The 15,035-nt window shown below is 33.9% G+C and overlaps 1 protein-coding gene across 5 annotated transcripts in view; it reads left to right on the forward strand.

Annotated features, from left to right (window-relative positions):
- LOC149088708 (tubulin monoglutamylase TTLL4-like) overlaps positions 1 to 15,035 on the forward strand; it is a 61,887-nt gene that overhangs the window by 36,298 nt on the left and 10,554 nt on the right. For all 5 annotated transcript variants that reach the window (XM_089249189.1, XM_089249193.1, XM_089249202.1 and 2 more), the window contains exons 14-17: positions 3,112 to 3,148; positions 7,365 to 7,462; positions 11,316 to 11,430; positions 13,300 to 13,504. In XM_089249189.1, coding sequence (XP_089105315.1) covers positions 3,112 to 3,148; positions 7,365 to 7,462; positions 11,316 to 11,430; positions 13,300 to 13,504 — 455 coding nt within the window. The remainder of the gene's footprint in view (positions 1 to 3,111; positions 3,149 to 7,364; positions 7,463 to 11,315; positions 11,431 to 13,299; positions 13,505 to 15,035) is intronic.

Raw genomic sequence — 15,035 nt, forward strand, 5'->3', positions numbered from 1 at the left:
AATAAAATACAGCTTCTTCTTTCACAAACGTAATGCAAATACCATTATGTTAGGTTATTGAGGTCATTCTCACCATAATAGCAAATACTATTATATTTGCTAATATATATATATTTTAATTATTCATAAAAATTAGCATATTATAAACATGTTTTTAATTTTAGAGATATTCATTGCCAAGTAAAAATAAGGTGAAGTTATTTATTGTAACTTCAAGAATATTCTTGAGAATCATTCGAAAGATTGTTAGAGAAATTTACATCTATAAAAATAACTAGAATATTCTCATAGAAACTAGTAAGAATATTCTCAAGTTATTTAAATAATAGTCACCTTCCACAGAATATTTTCCAGCATTATCCTCCATGAGAATGTTTTTAAGTTACTTATAAAGAATATTTATTATATATATACATTAATATAAATATTCTTGAGAATCTTCTCTAGAAGGATTATAAATAACAAGAACATTCTCAAGTTATTTATAATAGTAGTCCTTCCAGAGAATATTCTTCTAAAGATTATTCTTGAGAATTTTACATCTCTAGCTTTAGCATTGGGCCAGGGCTTGACAAATTGAAAAATAATTCAGGCACTAGTCAAATTTCCTGTAAGCCAAGCAGAGCTTTTGAGTAAAATCATCTAAAGCAGCAGTTCTCAACGTTTTTGACCCGTGGAGCCCCTTAGGCCTATTTTTTTTTTAAATTTATCAAAGTTACTGATACATTTTTATTATTCAAAAATATTTTTAATTATTTTTTTCAAAACTACTGGATTTTTATTTTCCCTGAGTGGCCACGAGCCCCTGGAAGTTCACAGGGAGCACTGGTTGATACCCGCTTGTCTAAAGTATTATTTTTTACTTTTACAAGATTTGATGGCTCCTTTTGGTGTGGGTAGACCTGCTGGCGTAATTTCCAAAAATGTTGTGTTTTCTCTTCACACTCCACTCTAGTAATTGCTCAAGGGCCATTCTCACGAAATTGAACAAAAAATGAATGTAAACCAAAAAATCCAAAAAAAATTCTTAGAGGCACTTTACCTGCTGATAAATAAGATATAGTCAGCTGCGAAATTTGTTCAACATTTGTGATGAAAAAAATGAATTTAAGTTTAACTATGCTAAAATAAAAAGATAGGCAAATCTGACGTGACATTTTGCCTGTTTCAGCACTTGATATTTATGCTTGAGACTCGCAATTTGTTACATCTATTTTTGTAGCTTATAGGCCATTGTAACAATATTATTTTTACTTGAACTGGTACAGTGAAACCTGTCTAAGACAGACACTATATGAGACAGGAACCTGTCTTAAATGAAATCAAAATATAGTCTGTTCAATGATTAGTGTTTTTGTTTGCACCTTCAATAAAATGGAAACAGCCTAAAATAGAATATTATTTCAGTCTTTTCATGTTCCGCTTTGTATAGGTTTCACTATTCTATGAAATTTTTTTTTTGTCAATTGAATTTTTATTTGTTTGTGTTTCTTGTTTCTTTTCTCATCAATTTTATGGTGACGACTGATTTATAATTTGTTTTTGTTGTGCTAGAGCAGGGGTCTTCAACTGAGTTGTGAGCACTGCCATTATCAAACGGATCACCCTTACGGCAACTTTGATATACGTATGTCTGAAATGTGCATAATTGTAATCTTTATTGAATTAAACTTTTACAGGGTGTTCAATTGAAGCATTGATCAAATGCAAACACAAAATTTAATATGATCATTGAGCACTCTTAGTGCTGTGTGAAGCGCCGTGGTGCTCACAAGCAACAGGTTGAAGATGGCTATGCCAGAGCATAAGAGGCACTCCCAAGTAGTCCTGTAGTAATAGTCCTAGCTGTAAACATATATACATGAATACGTGAAACATATACACGAATATTCATAAATTTTTTTTTATAAAAAGTTGTGAAAGTATAGTGGTCCTAAAAATATATACAGTCAAATCTCAATAAGTCAAATGTTTAGCAGCCAACAAAAAAACTTAGTTATCATTAGTTCAACTTGACAGAAATTCAGATTTCAGAGTGAGAAAAAGAAAGATTTATTAAAATAACATCGCTACTTACGAATATCATATTAGGAAAACGTCAAATTACTGGAGATTAAGAAATTTGAAGAAATTAGTTATAATAATTTAATCATATTTAATTAATGAATAAGAATATTAAGAAATCAACCAGACATACATATTGTATTATGGACACGGATGCATACACGGTACTCATATAAATGAAACATATAAATTAAGTGTATACAAGATTATTTTCTGTCAAGAATGCAGTGATTTTTTACTTTCTCTGTTTTTTGTCCTTCTATATTGAGAAAATCATTCACTTTTTATCATCAGACAAATGAATTTGCTTAATTCTGTTGCTAAATGCTGAATTCTATTACTAAATACAATTTTTTAAATATATATCATTCCTGAAAACTTCAACTAAAAGGAAGAAGAGTTAAGGGAAAATTTTAATATTAAAATATGAAAAATATTCTGGGGGCTGAGTGAAAACTTGAAACTTTAGCTTAAACAGGTATTTGAGTTATCAGAGTTTGACCTATTGCAAATTGACTGTATTATTGAAAATATTTATATACATTTTTGTTTAGAAAGTTAGTAGTTTGATAGAAAGTTAGTTAGAAAGTTAGTTTGATAGTTAAAGTTTGATAGAAAGTTATCATTATAAAATTTGAAAGATAGCTGGGGACAATCAGGAGGACATTTCCTTAAGAAGGGAAAATTTATTCAAGCAAATTCTGTGAAAAATCTATTGATGAAAAAATTGTAAATAGAATTGTGACATGTCAATGACAGGAATATAAATAGGATGTGACCAAAAAAAAGTTATATGCAAATATGCTTAATTTAGGCCAATTTTATGGTTGCCATGGTAACCTTGTCTTGTGCCTGGGATTTGTCAACCCCTGTAATAAGCAATAGCGATAACTTCACATTCATTGGTGGTTTACACTTATATGTTAAAATTAAAACTTTAAAACTTTGAAGGGGGTGAGGAGGGAAAAAGTGCACCAATTTTAAAAATCCCCATGCCATAATATTTTATGATGCATGCATGCAAGTAAAACTGTTTTTTCTTTTTAGCCTACATACAGCCTCTTCTTTGGACTACAAAGTCAAAGTAATTATTCTGTTGTACTTTTATTTTATAAATAGTATTTTTTATGAAATTTTTAACCCAGGGCAATGCACGAGACGGGCTATTCTCAATTTTTCATTTTATTCCCAGATTTAGAATAATTTTTTATGCCATGGTCTGTAGCAGTGTTACCTTAATCAGACCCAATGATTTGCAGAATGTCTGAAAAAAAAAGATTTACCACTAATTTATGTGGGCTCAAGTTTCCAATCTTATTATGCAAACCTATGGGGGAATATTACTGTAAAATTTAATTTGTTGATAATTGCAGACCTGCCAACTCTTTCGATTTAGGCGGGAGACTCCGGATTTTTAATTTTTCCTCCCGCTCTCCAAATTTGTTAAAATTTCTCCGGATTTTGGCAAAAAATTAGATTTTACACGAGCTTTCATGTTGTCGTGGCGTCAATAATTACCGTTGTCGTTAGGGAAAACACCCATAGAGGACAGCTGTGGTCATTTCCATCGAGCAGCTGTAAAAAAGTCTCTGACCGCATTTAAGCAACTGGCAAAGACGTGACTTTCTTTTCATAGCATTTATCGCAATCATTAATCAGGGGCATGGCCTTGGTTGCCAAAATTCCTGTATAATCGTTATTGTATTCCATTAACAGCCGCGCGGTAAACACGTTTTTTTGTCCGCAGCTTTGTAATTTGAATTTTTTTTAATCGTTTCTTCCGATTAAACATCTTTAGAAAGAAAATATAAAACTTTAAGCTATATACAGCTAAATATAAGGCTTTGATAATCTTGGGTATATGAATTCTTAAATCACTGATAGCATCCACAAAAGGAAAAACATACTTTATAAACAGTATGTAGATGTGATGTAGATTTTTATGAATTTTCTTTTGATCGAGTCTATGAGGGGGGGGGGGGTACCCCCCCCCTCGGGAGAATCTCCGGATTTCTGGATTCCAAAAGTTGGCACGTCTGTAATTGATTGAGAATTATTAGTTCAGTTAGGATCAAAATTTTGTCTGCCAAAATATCACTTGTTTCATCTTGATGAACCATAGGTTAAGAAACAGTTTATAGTATAAACATTAATGAAACCAGCTATATACAGTAGAATACCTCCTAGCTTCAAAAATGTTTGGTGAGCAGATCTTGCCTACAGGCATAACAACTGTGATTCAATATTATGACAAACTCGTTATAGCTCCAAAATTCTTCGAAGTGTATGGTGATACTAAATCAGGCTTCAACTGTATATACAGTATATACAGTCATAATAATATACATAATAGACTGAGGATACAGGCTTCTCAAATGGGGGGGGGGTGTGACCACTGATGATATGTATAGTGAAGGGAGGAGTAAATGATCACCTCTACCTGCCTACGCGAATAATATAATTTTTTCACTGAAGGGGGAAGGAATCACCTAGGTAGACTCTTGATTATTTGGCACACCCGCTACTACACTGGTCTGTAAAATTTAAGTTTAATTGAAAAAAATCTGTTATACATATATGAAAGAGCACTCAACAAAAAAGATTTATCCCTTTTTTTTACTTATGCCATTAGGGGTCTGTCCAGACCTTTTTTGTGGGGTCCTGTTTTTGTGAAAATATTTTCCTTATTTTTGAGAAAAATGTGATTAAAAAATTTTGTGAAAAGCAAGTACTGTGTATATACTTGTGTAGAGGCCGACCCCCCCCCCCCCCCAAAAAAAAAAAATCAGTGCATTTTAGAGGGAAAAAATTTGTATAGTTTCATGCAATAAAAATTACAATGAAAAATTGTTAAAAATCCCTATCAGTATGAAAGAAATATTATACGCAAATGTTTTCCCTCTTTCCATTTTTGCCGGCAGATATTTCATAAGACTGCAATATTTTGAATGGAGCAATGGCTACCGCTTGGGTGATCATGACTTTTATCGACTCGGGGGAAAAATGACCACTTGGGTTTTACCTTCTAGGCGAAATTGCCATCTATCACAAGTGTTGCGACTAGAGTTGGGTCTGGTGGCTGTGCGCTGGACCAGAAGGAGCTTAAATTCCACCCAGAACCTCTCCTTCAACATTAGAAGGGAGTGCTGAAATGCACGCTTACCCTGGTTGACCAAGCAACTAGTTGCGGCTCTGTCTATAGCTACAAAAATCCCTATACTGGTCAGTGATGTTATTTAAAGTAGTCAAATGAAAAATATTGGCATTGCGGATCTTCAAGCTAGCCGTACAGAGGCTATGCAACTACATGATTTGGTAATGTGGGGGGTCAATATTTCCCCCCTCAAAAACTGACATGTATAAACCAACCCCCCCAATTAAGAAACACATTCTTGAACAAAAAAAAATCTTGGCTTATACGCGAGTATGTGGGTAAGTGAAACAATCTACAGTGAAACCTTGATGTAATGATGCTCTGCAGATGAAGAAAAATATAGTCGTAGCAGAATTTTATGATTAGTTATATTGTGAGGCAGCATTATCATCACTCATCACAAAATTTATGCTGTAAATGACATCTCTTTGGAATTGGCATTGTCAGTACTACCATAAAATGCAAAAAATTCCAATTGATCAGTTGATTGATAAAGTTCATTTATATTAAGAGATGATATTTTTTCGGCCCAAAATATACTAAGAAGTTGAATTTTCTGGATGTTATGCTGAAACACATATTTGGAAAAAGAAAAGTGATTTGTCTCCTCCAGGAATCAAACTTGGGTCCCCTTGCATACCGGGCAAGTACTTGCCCGGTATGCAAAGACAAATCACTTTTCTTTCCAAATATGTGTTTCGGCATAACATCCAGAAAATTCAATTTCTCAAAATTCATTTAGTTGTTCTACACTGTAAAGTAGTTTACTAACACTTCTGTGTGTGTGTGTGTGTGTGTGTGTGTGTGCGCACGCGCACTACACAGAAAGTGCCTTTACTGCAACTTCATTTTCATCACTTTTGGAGGGTAGATGGTGCAAAATAACACGTTATTAAACATCCTCAAAAGAACAAAAACTGGTGAGGAATTTGAAAAGATATTGAAGGTAATTTTGAGTGAAATATGAAAAATGTTGAAGCAGTTTTGAAATCTCAAAAAATATTGTTTTGGAAGGATTTATCATAGTATAGGCTATCTAGTTGTATTGAGAGGAATTAAACAGTAGACCCATAGGCAATTCTGAGCAAGGTTTGAAAAAAAAAACATTGTAGAGGGATTTATTATCATTGAGAGAATATTGTTGTAGCAAAGGCTTCATTGTAGTTGATTTATCACAAAAGACATTAAACGCCATATTTATGGTCTGATCACTTCTGTCGCACCACAGTAATTTTCTGCACACAAGGGCTAATTAGACAGGGACCTACAACTTATTGCAGATTCCGAATGGCAGGCTCGTTTTTTATACTCATCGAGAGGTTGGTACGCTAACCCCTCGATGGGGGACTCCCTGTGGTAGAATTTTTTTTTGCTGGGGTCAAGTCACTGTTTTTTGTTGCAACCCTGTGTCAGGAAAGTTTTCTGACAAGGACGAACCGGGTATCAAACTCGCGACAGCTCTAAACATCCTTTGATACTTGAGGCGAGTATCTTATCGACCTGGGCTACTGTGTCCCCCCCCCCCCTATATTTATGGTTTCATTAATTTGTATTTAGTGAAGGGTCCAGAAAATGGACTTGAGTTTTGACTGGACAGACCCTTGACTATTATAGTTTTAAACCCTGTTATGGAAAAACTTGGAAAGATTGGAAATTTGGTTCTCTATATATAGAGATTCCCTATATCCAATCTATTTCAAGTTGGTTGATTATCCTTTGAGACAGGATGAAAACTTTCTTTCATTAAAAAACAGACTCAACTATATTTATAGCACTTATAACAACATTTTTCAAGTGTACAAACATTAAACTATGTGCCGTCTTGAGAATTTGATGATTTCGATTTTTTGACATACCATTGAATCCTTGAGTAGCAATTACTTAGTAGATACTTTACTGTATAAGTTATGGTGATATTGAATTCTTCTAGTTAGGAACTGCCCTAAAAAATTTACATGGTTTCTGTAACAGCATTACCAATTATGATAATAATGAATTGATAAAAGGATTTAACAATATAATTTTCTGTAACAAATTACTGGCATTTTAATAATTTAGTGTATTATGAAATGTTCCCTAAGAATCTTTGTCATTTGATTTTTATTTTGGACTGGAAATGATACCAATTTTCACTCTACAATTTTAGGGTCCATTAGCTAGAGACTTGCTGAATGTAGCAGGCTTCCGGATTCCTGACAAAATTTTACGAAATATTCCACCTGAAATAGTTCAGAATAAATATGGGTTGGTACATTATATTAATCATTACTGAGAATGTTTTGGTAAAGAATTTTACTTTTTAGTATTTAAAAGTGTTTTCTGATTATACAATGATACATCGGTTAATGAAGGTAATTTGTTCCAGAATCCCGTTACTTAGCCGAAACGAGATTTTGTATAGGTTTTAATGGAAAATTGTTTAATTCGTTCTAGAACAGGGATGGTCAACAGCTGGCCAGTGGGATGATTTTGTGTGGCCCCTGACAACTCAAAAATAGTGTATCAAATTAAATTTGTGTTCATTATTTGAGCTATTGGTTCCAACTGCAGACTTCTTGATTAACAAACATTCATTATTTATAGTGACGAATAATTTATTATTTTTCTCACCATACTGCCTTTTCACATTGCTCAACAGAAAATCACTCATGAAGTTGTAGTTATGAGCATTTTTTTTTTCTATTTTTTCTCTCTAGTTGGGCAATTTGCCTGTTATAGCTGTGCATACGTGGTGTTCTGCGCACGGTTACAAAACTTTTTGGAAGTGGATGTCAACTCACAATGTCACCTTAAACGTCAACACAAAGCCACATAGACTCTGGGGAAAAATATGCCATATTTGATTGTGGATTGATATTGTGCCATTGTCAAAGAAACTTCCATAAAGCGAGACAATGATTTCCAAAACCAGAGAAGCATTCATCTCTGATTTTCAACATGGCAGGTTGGTGACATTTCTCGTTGCACCGGACTGGCACTTCAGACTGAATCACCAATATTCTGGTTAAAGAAAATAGCTCACGTACAGTGGTGTTTGAGCAGAGAGTGCTGTGGGTGCCCACACACCCACATTAATTTGCGGCATGGGTCCGAGCAACCCCCGAATTGATTCAGAAATCCAAATTTTCTATGTAAAGGTCAAGACCAACACTCATATGTTCCAAACACTTCTGATGCCCCCTGCTCACGTAAAAAAATACATGTATTACACATCTGGCTTTGTAAAATTCAAACTATAATGTATCGAATGGAATCATTTGTAGAAGAAACTGCAATTTTCGATGCATTACATCCAACTGAGAATGCAACCAGAGAAGTGGAAAGTTCATGAAAAAGTGGAGGAATACAAGGAAAGGGTAAAAGTTAACAGCTAAATTTTCAGTGTTTCATCATGTTTATAGGCTATACAAATGTGAGTTTTCCTCGTGCGGCTTATACACCAGAGTGATGGAAACTCTGCAGCTGACCACTATGCTGGCCCTCGAGCAGGGAGAATTTGGCCACCCCTGTTCTAGGAGCTGCCCAAAATTTGAAGATAAGTGTTTTTATATAAAACACTATGAGGTGCTATGAAAAGACAAAAACTGACTAAAGGCTGAAATGAGTAGCTTCGAAATTAAAGAAATGGGAACATATAGGAAGAGGAGATGCAGAAGATCTTTTTATTTTACAGTATGTACAGAGCCCAAATTGGTTCCTAGGTGTCCCTATTCATTTCTGGTCTGGCCAGCACATTTCTGTGTCTCATACATACGGATGGAAAAGAGGAGCTCCTAGAAAGTTCAGACCATATATGGGGTGCATAGGTAACAGCATGCACAGCATTTTGCTGGCGAATCGTTAATCCTAAAGCAGTAGTAAATAACCCTTAGTCTTAACCCTTTTTCTTCCCGCACCCCTAGTGCATTGGGGCGCAGCTTCCCATGCCCCCTTGGATGAAGCATTTTTTAAATTAGTTTTTTTATATGTTAGAAAATTTAGTTTTTCTGTAATTAATTACATTAATTATCCATTTATTGATTTCTGTGAATTCTTTTACATATTATTTAATGCCTTTTTTTGGCTGTGGCAAATATTTATTTTTTGCTTTATTTGTTTTTTTGTTATTTTTTGAAAATTAATTCACAAGTGCAATTAAAAAAAAGTTATTTTTTAACACTTTTTGAGATTTGGAAAAAAAAAAAGATTCTTTGAACATTTTTCATTATTGATTCCAGCTGCAATAACTATAAATTAATGTGTCTTTGACACTTAACTAAATTTTCTGATGTTTTTCCTGAGTTCTAATGTTCACGATAGTATCAAATTTAAGGGGTCATTCAAGTATTAGTCAGCATCGGGGGGGGGGGGGGGGGGAAGGGGGTTTCGGATTTGCTGACTTTTGATGACGGGGGAGGGGGGGGGATTTGAAGGTTGCTTACGTCATCAACCACCCTTTTTGAAGATATGAAATATTCTAAGCTGCTGACGAAATTTTGCTGACAAGGGAGGGGAGGGGGTCAAAAATAGCTAAAAATCTGCTTACGTAATACTTGAATGGCCCCTAAACACAACATGCTAATAACATGAGGTACCAATGTTAAAAAAAAACCAGTGAAATATAGTGCAACCTCGATAACTTGACCACCCTTGTATCTCTCGACATTTATTATTCCAATGATTCGAATGATATTAAATTCAATGTGGAAAAACCTCTTTAACTTGACGCATGATGACAGAATTCTGCTTAAGTCGATTACAATTTGTATTGCATTACCACAACTCAATTTTCAAAATTCGCCTATGTGTCAATCAGTTGGAAAATTTCTATAACATTATTTACCGTGCTTGATTGATATGAGTCAAAGATTTTCCTTCATAATTTTGGGTAGGCTTTTACAAATCACAGATCTTCCGACAGTCAAAATATGATTTTTCCACTTAATTCTTAATACGAAAACTTTTCACAGAAAATTGCTGATTAAAAAATTTTATGAATTTATAGATGCTGGGATATAGGATTGTTGAGTAATATACAGGCACGTGTGGATACATAAACGGTTTTTAAAATTTTTTATATTCAAAATGAAATAAAACCTTGCTAGCTTGACATTCGCTTAAGTCGACAAGTTTTTCGATCCCCCTTGGGGTGTTGAGTTATTGAGGTTCCACTGTAGTTCAAGTAAATCATGGTATTTTTTTCACAACTGGTATATCTCTTGAAAATAAGAGTGATCACTAATCGAAAAAGAAACGTTTACAATGAAAATTTTTAGCGACATTTTCTGCAAGCGAAAGCCCATAGATGAGGCCCATATGAATATTAGTATACTCATATTTTTTAAGAATTGAAAAATTCAATTTTTATCATTTGAATTTTCCTGAATAATCAGTCAGCATGTTTTAATTTTTTCCCCCAGCTCGCACCCTCGGTTGGGAACCACTGTCCAAGGGGTATAATTTCAATTAGAAAAAGTATCCAAATAAAGTATAGAACTTAGATATATGTCATTCATGTTGCAAGGGGTTGTCTAGTTATTAAAATAAAAAAAAAATTAACTTTTTGTACCCTCCATGTGTGCCCAAAAACCCAAATAGAAAGTTGTTGCTCTGTCTCTTCTGATGCCCAAAAGAAAAAAAAATCCATGTTTCTAAGTGCAATATTTGCTGAAATATTCAAACAGGAGAAAGAGAGCAACAACTTTCTAATTGCGTTTATGGGCACAGGGTGTCCGTATAAAAAGTTATTTTTTTATTTTAAAACTATACAACCCCTTGCAACATGAATAAGAGTCTTGTACTGAAAGAACGTGGGCACTAAAAACATAAAGTCCCCTGTTTTCAATGCATTTCCTCTTAGCTTAATGCTTTCATTTCAATTGCAATAGATGCACATCTGGAAAAAGATTCAGAGATGAACATGCATTAATTGGGATCACGTGACAGTAATTCTGATGATTGACACGGCTGTGCTATGTTAGCCCTTGCATTCATACCAACAAAAATGTTCGTTAGCCGAACCTGTATCCATTAGCCGAGGTATCACTGTATTCAGAATATTTTGTCAATGTTTTTTAAATCTCTTATAACAAACACACGTTCATATATTTTGTTGTAGATTGACCCTGGAGCAGTCAAAGAACTTGTGCATGAACAAATCTCTGCACTACTGGTATATCTCGCCTGCTGAGAAAGCAAAACATGCTCAATTCACATGGAAGGACTCTCCTTGTGTAATTATCAATCTACAGTTTTCTTCATCTTGATTTATTTTTCAGATATTTGCATCCTATCTCCAAAGCAGAATATGCCAAAATCACAGAACAATCAGTGTTACCACAGAACAATCAGTGTTACCACAGAACAATCAGTGTTACCACAGAACAATCAGTGTTACCACAGAACAATCTGGCAGAATTTTAAGAAAAGGTGAAAACCCGATTATGGGAATTTTCACCACAGAACATTTCCAGTCAGTTGAGGGCTCATTGCGGAACAATGAAAAACATTCTGCTTTGGGGCATCCTATCCAAATAAAAATAATTTTTCTCTCAATTTAATTTAGGAAAAGAGTTGTATCACCTTTTATTTATTGTACAAGAAAAAAAAAAACATTAATTAATCATTATTAATGTATTGTTACTGAAAACACAAAAATTTTAAAGATTTAAAACGAGCAGCAGTTCCTGAACCAGAAGTGCAAAAAAGAAGCCTATCTTAGACATGCAATCTGGAAAATATTCAAATATTCTATAATAACTGATACTAAATATTTAAGGTGGTACGAAGTTTGCTAGGATTATAGCTTAGTAAATAATTTCTTTAGGTAGATTTCAGCAGCTTATATATTTATTTTTTTAACCATTTAAAAATAATACAGTCGGACCTGCATATAACAAAGTCTAAAAAACAACAAAACTATTCGTTATGAACTTTGCTGTATCCGTACTGGTTTTAAAAATGATGCGTTCAAGTGAAATGAAGCATAATTTACACAGACGATAAGCATTTTAAAAATAAAGACAAATATATTTAGAAAAGAGATAGAAATTTAATTTAAATCTTACGTAATTCAACAAAAATGTATGCCAGTCGTTGTTTCTATTGTTTTTTCCCAATTGATATGATTGTGTAAGGTAAATGTCAAATTAAAATAATTTTTACCTAATAATCATGTAAAATTTACTGTATTTTATTTTAGCAAGGGCTACGTGACTGTTACACATTTTTGCCTGCCTTTTTTCAAACCATTCAAAAGAAGTGCTTCCACATCACTATGAGCTCTTTTTCTGAATCTCTTCTTGAACTATACAAGAATGTTCTCTTCACTTCCTCTTTGTTCCAAATCGTTAATGATGTACTATATTGAATCTTGAATTTTTTTTCGATACTTCACTTTTTCTCAATTATTTTCAATTGACCAGCTATACAGCTTCGATTTCTGAAGCAATAGTTGTTAGTGTTTTGCACTCATACACTCTCAAAATTAACTCTTACATGGTAACTCCACCATAACCTGTGTTCAAATCTGGCTAAAGATGGGCAAATGGGCACAAAAGGTGTTTTCAAGGTTGGATTCTTGGGAACAAATAGCCTTAATCTTTCTTCCCTAAAAGTTTTTCTGCAAACAAAATAGGATTTAACTTTAAAGGAGGTATAGGAGGCTCTATACCTTCTCTAAGGATTTAACAGAAAAAGGTGAAAAAAAATTCAAGCAAAGAGGATTTTACTATTTTTGCAATAATCAAAAACACTGAAATAGATTTTCTTCCAAGGAAGAAGGCTCACTGTAAAAGGTAAATTTACAGATACAATTTCAAAGAAATTTATGATGATACGCATTTCAAAACCAGCTGAAAATTCATTATAAGCATACTTTGCTGAAATCGGTGTTCATTATAAGCAATCAAAATGACATAGAGATGCAATATGAATTTCACGGGACAAGGAAAAACTTTGTTATATATGAAAATTCATGCTCTGTGTTTGTTATAAGCGGGTCTGACTGTACTACAAATATTGAATGACCAAGTCAATTTTATTCAATAATCATTGTGAAAATTTGAATTTTTCAAATCTATTTTTTTGTTTTTCTGATAAAGGATGAAGATATTCTAACAGACCTAACTCCAGATGACATTCGTCAACTAATCGAAAGTGAGGATGAACTCAAGAGATGTGGCTCTTATGTCCGTATCTTTCCATCTAGTACATCATCAAAATATCTTCGGTACTTTGAATATGTTAGGTATTATAACACACTTCTTGATGCTTGGGAGAGAAGGTACCATGAAAGAAGAGAAGAGGGTATGTTTCTTTGTTTGCTAATCCCCCTCCACGTACTTTATATGAATACTTATTTGTGTACCTTATCATACTTTGACACATGACTTCCTGAGAAAGTTTGGTGATGCCTTAAGCTGCATTACACACATTCAGAAGCACTGCTTTACATCATATAATATGCAATTGGTTATATGCTGGTAGCTTAGTGTAGTGGTGGTTCCCATACTGTATGATGCTATGCCTGATGTTGAATGTGCCTCAAATGCTAGCATAATTTTCTAGTTTAGGTTAGTTGACAATTGTTCATTGAAAAGAAAATGACAAACCTTACAGCAATGAAACTTAATGAAAACAAAAAATGAGTTGCCAACTTTCCAGATTTTGCCTGAGAATGCCGGTTTTCAATTATTGCCATCAACATAAGATATGAAAACCAAGGGCGTAGCGAGGGGGGGGGGACTTGGGGGTCTGGTCCCCCCCCCCCCGAAATGTGAGAAAATGGCCGAAAAAAGGGAAAAAGATGGCCAAATCCATTGTTCTGCCACTTTGGTCCACCCCCGAAATGAAAGTGGCCCCCCCCCCCCGAACAAAATTTCTGGCTACGCCCCTGATGAAAACAATCTTAATCTTTGATTTCAGTAAAGAATAAAGATTGGAGTAAGCGTCATTGTGGAAATACGGGAAAAAAGTGAGACATTTTATAAAAAAAAAATCTAGACAAATAAAATTATGGGATTGTCTTGCAAAATGTTTGTTATATAGTCACTCTGTACATAACATTGCTTGGCCTGCAAGTGCTAGTAATATAGCATATCCGGCCAACATACTGATTACATTGTGCACCCCTGTTTTTTGAATATTTTCTGAGTTGAACTTTTTCATGTGTGTATGTTAGTTGAAATGTCAGGTTGTTGTACAGTGCATGGCTCTTAATGTGGTAACATCAATTTATCGATAACTACTACTTAACCAAACATGCACCTTGTACACATTTGTCTGAGGCATTTCTAACAAATCGGTAATGTCAGAACCTGTTATGTATGTATAAGCATGACTCTATTTTTGTTGTTACAGTTGTGCTTGTTTCATGTTCTTGTTAGTGATGCCATCTGTGTATTTTGACATAAACATAGTAAATGCTGGAATTTTCATGTTATGCAAGTTTTGTCATGTTCATCAATGATTACTGCAAAACTTTAGTTTTTTGTAATTTCTCAACATTTTCCTTTTCGGTACTTACATCATTTACCACTTTTATCCTTTATTTCATTTTGAAGTTAGCTTCCCCCCCCCCATATTTTAATTCATGGTGTGTCACAGGAGTCTTCAACAGTTTAGATATTGCAGGCCAAAATAACATTTTTCATGAAGCCTGCAGGCCTCCAGCTTATACTGTGGTATTAACCGTTTAAAAGCCAATGTTCCATAAATGGAACATAGTTTTTGTTTGCAAAAATATCAGATAAAAATTAATTCAAACATTTCCAGTTTTTTTTATCATATTTAGAGAAGAGTTCCAAGTATTTTTTGAAATCAATTCAGGTTAATGCAA

The sequence above is a fragment of the Pholcus phalangioides genome, unplaced genomic scaffold (assembly GCF_987345545.1).
Source record: "Pholcus phalangioides strain wild (caught in Gottingen) unplaced genomic scaffold, Ppha-v1.0 ptg000003l_1, whole genome shotgun sequence".
In the NCBI taxonomy this organism is placed as follows: Eukaryota; Metazoa; Arthropoda; class Arachnida; order Araneae; family Pholcidae; genus Pholcus; species Pholcus phalangioides.